Source organism: Lipotes vexillifer, unplaced genomic scaffold (genome assembly GCF_000442215.2).
Source record: "Lipotes vexillifer unplaced genomic scaffold, Lipotes_vexillifer_v1.1 scaffold916, whole genome shotgun sequence".
NCBI lineage: Eukaryota > Metazoa > Chordata > Mammalia > Artiodactyla > Lipotidae > Lipotes > Lipotes vexillifer.
In genome coordinates, this window is record NW_006798383.1 from 3,395,064 (window position 1) to 3,400,595 (window position 5,532).

Genomic DNA, 5,532 nt, shown 5'->3' on the forward strand with positions numbered 1-5,532 from the left:
ACAAAAAAAAAAAAAAAAAAAAAAAGACTAACTATAAAACCTACAAATTATCAATAAGACCATGTGATAGTCACTTAGACCAATGGAATAGAATGTCAATAGACATACCAACATATATTGGTCAATATATTCAGAAGGTATATATCTGACAAAGGGCCAGTATTCAGAACATATAAAGAACTTCTATAGCTTGAAAATAAAAAGACAAACAACCCAATTAAACCATGCCCATTTGAATAGGCACTTCACAAAAGAAATACAAATAGCCAATAAGTACATGAAGATTTTCAACATCACGAGTTAACAGAGAAATACGAAGTAAAATCACAGTGAAATAACACTACATATTCACTATAATGGCTAAATTCAAAGGACTGACAATGTCAAGTGTAAAGAAGGAGTGAAGCAACTAGAAATCGCATGTTTGCTGAGTAGAAATTTAAAACGGTATCACTACTTTGAAAAACCATTTGTCAGTTCCCTAGAAGGTAAACATAATCTGGCAATTACACTCCTAAGTATTTTCCCAGGAAAAAAATTAAAATATACATCCACAAAAAGACTTGTACACCACCAATGTTCTTAACAGTTTTACTCACAATAGCCCCAAACTGGAAACAACCCAAATGCTCATCAACAGATAAATAGATAAACAAATTGCAGTATAAAAACAAAGGACTACTACTTGGCCTCCCCTCCAAAAAAAAAAGTAAAGTTTAAAGAGAAAGGAGAATTTCTTATTTTGACTGGTTAACATCACTAGCAGTAAAAACCTATCAACATTATGTACCCCTGGTATCATGCTCTAAGAAGGGCACATCACTTCTGTGGTATTCTTCCCAAATATGCATAATACTTCAATCTGTTCATGAAGAAACATCAGACAAACCCGAACTGTGAAATATTCTACAAAAATACCTAACCAGTACTCTTTAAAGTGTCAAAGCAATGAAAGACATAGGAAGTGTCACAGAAGAGACAAAGGATATATGACAACTAAATGCAATGTGAGATTCTGGTTTGGATCTTGGATTGGAATAAAGGACTTTAGTGTAAAAACTGAATACAGTCTGTAGTTCAATTAACAGTACTGTACTAATGTTAATTTCTTAGTTTTTATAATTGTACTACAGTCAACCATGGTCAAGTAAGATGTTACCATTAGGAGAGACTAAAGGTAAACTCTTATTTTTGCAGCTCTTCCATAGGTCTAAAAATATTTGAAAATAAAAAGTTTAAAAAGTTAGGGGTAAAAAAAGAATGAACTGCCTACTGACAGACACACATGAATAAAGCACAAAAAAAATTATGCTAAGCAAAAGAAGCCAGAAACAAGAGTACATTAGAACATGATTCCATTTACATGAAATTCTGGAAAGGTAAAATTAATCTGTAGTGACAAAAAGCCCTGAGGCAAAGAGTGGGGCCAGAGAGAGAAGTAACTTCAAAAAGGCAATGAGGGAACTTTCTGGAGTGATGGAAAAATTCTATATCTTGATTGTGGCAGTGGTTACACAGGTGAATACATTTTATCAAACTCAAACTATACACTTAAAATGCATGTATTTTATTGTATGTAACTTATTCCTCAATACAGTTTATTAAAATTTTTAAAATAAGTTCATATTTGAAAGTATTTAACTTGACTTATTAGTGTATATTTTATACTGGGTAAACTAAAATACTCTGATTGATTCTTAAACTGATATATTAAAACTTATGCACCCAAAATGTTCATTCAATAAATATTTACTGGGCAACTACTATATGTCAGGCTTTAGGCAACACAAAGGATATAAATGTGAAAAAGAAAGCCCTTACCCTTGAGGAATTCACAGGCCAAAGGGGAGGCATGCAAGTGAACAAAAGCTGCAAGTGACATACAAATTGCTCTGGGGAATGATATAGCAAGGTGTCAGGATTGCACAGAGAAGGAAATGTCTCAGAAAAGTCTTCAGAAAGAATACAGGCCCTTTCCATGAATTCACCCTGTGAGGCTATAACACTTATTTCAGGGATATTTATCGAAGCTTTCAAAAAACACTTCTTTTAGTCTTGTCTCTCTACTTCATGGCACATTTTTCTGATGAAAAGTCCTTAGCACTTCAAAGGTGCAGTTTGTTAAAATTACCAAAAGTTATTCACAGACAGATTTAATGAATACCGTTCTAGAAAACAGGTGACAGGTATGAAGTCAATAAACTTGTTTTCCTACATGCTTTATGAAGTGAAGGCAATACCACAGGGTAGTACCAATGTTTTTCATCCAACATAGAACTGTTGGAAGAATATATAGTCTCTCAAGGGGGCTACTTTAAAGAGCTTTGCCCTTTTGAGTGCTTAAGTCTCGGTTTGTTTGGGGGGGGTGCTTATTACTTTGAAATTATACCTCACTATAAACTGTCAATATTCAGAATAATAATTTAAATTTATTACATATATATCATATACATAAACACAATGCTTAAGTTTGAATCGTAGTTCAGCTATATCACAGCTAAATGTTTTTAGACAAAGTCCTTAAAAAATCAGCATCTGCTGTAAAATGAAGACAATAATAGTAGTATCTGCCTCGTAGGGTTTTGTAAATATTAAATAAGTGGTGTGAATGAGATAATTTACGTATTAAATGAAATAACCTATGTAAAACACTTAGAACAGGGCTTGGCATATCATAAGCACTTAATAAATGTTAATAATTACTGTTACATATAAGCAAAGTATATTAGTGTCTAGACTAAGAGTAAGCATTAAAATATAAAGTGGGATTACAAAAAAAAAAAGCATATAAAAAGAAGAAACCGTAAGGTAGCTTTAAAGTTTAGAAACTAAGATTCAGTGACTTTTTTGTTAAACAAGAGAATTCTTTTTTTAATTATTCTATGGGAATATACATTTATCTCAATGTTCAGTAACAAAATGTGCCACAGGCACAGTACAGGTTTCCAATAAATACTTATTGAATTGACCTACTTCAATACAGTGAGACTGTCTTAATAACCAAGAAAAAAAGTTTGTCACGTTTCAGCCCCATTAACTTCTACTTCTGCTTTAGTTAATATCCCTTCCAGCTGCCAAACTACCTTGCCATTCTTTTCCCTGGAGAGTAGAATTCTAGAAAGGAGAAAGAATGCAAGATTTTCTCCCAATTTGGACAGCAAGATCTACAATGAGAAAGTATAGCGCTTCAAACTGCTTTCTGACAAGTATACCTAAAAGTGTCTGTGTCCAATTAGGAAAATATAAAAGAATCTAACTGCTGCAAAAACAGCTTTAAGGCAATAGAATACCAAATAAATAACAAAGAATATAGAGGGAAGAAAGAGAAATTCAAATCAAGTCAGTGTATATTTTCAATATAGAACTTGTTTGGTAAAATATCATACCCACATATACGTGGCAAGTACCTATAAACTACATGTGTTCATTTTTGCACATTTATATTATTCACTTATATTTATGGCCTAAATTGAACATCAAATTGAGATTTGTTTAATTTGAGATGATATAAACCTTCTAATAATGTTATATAAAGTTTCTGAACATAAGTGAATTAATACATCTTAATTAATACATCTTAATGTTTTTGTGTACTTAAAGACAGTATTTTTTAGAGAAAATTTCTGAAAGATTCTTTTCTGAGTGTCACAGTTGTATACATGTGCGTGTACATACATATATGCACATGTGCTCAACTCAGTTCTTCATCCCTACTTTTCTTTTTAGTTTTTTTTTTAACTGAAGTACAGTTAGTTGATTTACAGTGTTGTGTTAGTTCAGGTGTACAGCCAAGTGATTCAGGTATACATATGTGTATGTGTATATATATATATATATATATATATATATTCTTTTTCTGATTCTTTTCCATTATAGGTTACTACAAGATACTGAATATACAATATAGTTCCCTGTGCTATACAGCTGATCCTTGTTCATCCCTATTTCTTCTTAAATTGCATGACATTTTTGTCAGACTGCAAATATTTTAATAAAACTTCACAAGTTCTGTAGATGCTGCAACTATTGGCTAATACACTGAGTATTTCAAATATATCTCAGAGATATGAAGGAAAAAACAGCAGAGTGCTGGTGTTTAAGGTCTATTTGATAATGAACAAAGTAATAGCTCTAGTTTTTAAAAAGTCTTTACATAGTGTATGTGCAATCACTTCAATAGAAAATCAACACATTTTTCATTTGTCTTAAGAAAATGTTAAAAATTTTAACTGATAAACGTTTACCGGTGGTAGAGAGATACAAAATTCTATCCTTGAAGAACAGCTTAATAGAGTAAAAGCCAAAAGTGCCCAAATATACACAGTAATGTTTAATTTCATCACATCATTTCTTACCAGGGTCTCTAAAATAATTTAGCACTTGTTCTACCTATCTCTACAATCTAGATCTCAAGGACATCTGGTAATTTCAATATTCACAAATCTCAGTGAAAGAGATTGAGCTAAACATATGACTACATCAACAAGTGTTTATTGAATGGCCTACTGTGTTATATCCAAAGTAGTAGTTCTTAAGCAATCAGAAAGTGCTACTTACCAGCAAGTGTATAATCCATATCAAAACCAAAACACTTTATTTTTTCCATGGCTAAACTTCGGTTCACAAACACCCTAAAGAAAAGAGTAAAAAATGATATCTCAATTAACACTGAAACAAAAAAAAAATTAAGTTCAATGGAATTATTTGGCTATCTTTCTAGAATTCATTTAAATACCAATATTAAGATTCATAATATAAATTATTCAAGTCCTCCTTATACCATAAGTGACATCAGATATTATACAAAAATATGTAAATTTCCTTACTGTGCCTTGATTTTAATGATGCCACGTACTCAGGTTTTCAGAGAATCAGCTCTCCTTTTCTAAGTCAGACCCCATAAAATAAGCTTATTTCTGAGATTTTATAATTCATTCACTCATTCATTTATAGTTTATTTAATAAAGAGAGGTTCATTTAAAGCCTACCATATGCCAGACACTAAAGACACAAATATAAATAGATTCATGTGACAAATACTTACTGAATGCCTACTATATGCCAGATACTGTGATATAGTAGAGAACAAAAGAGTACCTGCCCTCATGGAACTTATACTTTAACTTACAATCTCTATCCTTGAGGAATTCAGCATAGCAGGAGAGAGACTTATAAGCAAATAATTACAGCAATTCAATAATTGCTATAAGCAAATAATTATATTTTGCTTACATGTGCAATATTTGCAATATTGCTATAAGCAAATAATTATAGCAATTCATGCTATAAAATAACATGCAGGAGAGAAAACAAGTTGTTTAGAGACCAGATGAGATGTCTGAGCTGATTTTAACAATTAGTAGAAGTTTTCCAGTAGGACAAAGCAAGAAGGGCATTCCAGACAGAATGACAAAGGAAAGACAGGGTTTGTAATGAACCAAAAAACATTTACTGAGGCTGGAGCTGGGTTTTCTTTGGTTTTACTTTTGTTTGTTTTTGCAAACGCAAGTTTTCCAGAGGAGAAGGGAAAGA

The 5,532-nt window shown here is 31.7% G+C and overlaps 1 protein-coding gene across 4 annotated transcripts in view; it reads right to left on the bottom strand.

Annotated features, from left to right (window-relative positions):
* Nucleotides 1–5,532, bottom strand: part of NT5C2 (5'-nucleotidase, cytosolic II) — a 107,336-nt gene that overhangs the window by 42,761 nt on the left and 59,043 nt on the right. For all 4 annotated transcript variants that reach the window (XM_007470421.1, XM_007470422.1, XM_007470423.1 and 1 more), the window contains one exon: nt 4,558–4,631. In XM_007470421.1, coding sequence (XP_007470483.1) covers nt 4,558–4,631 — 74 coding nt within the window. The remainder of the gene's footprint in view (nt 1–4,557; nt 4,632–5,532) is intronic.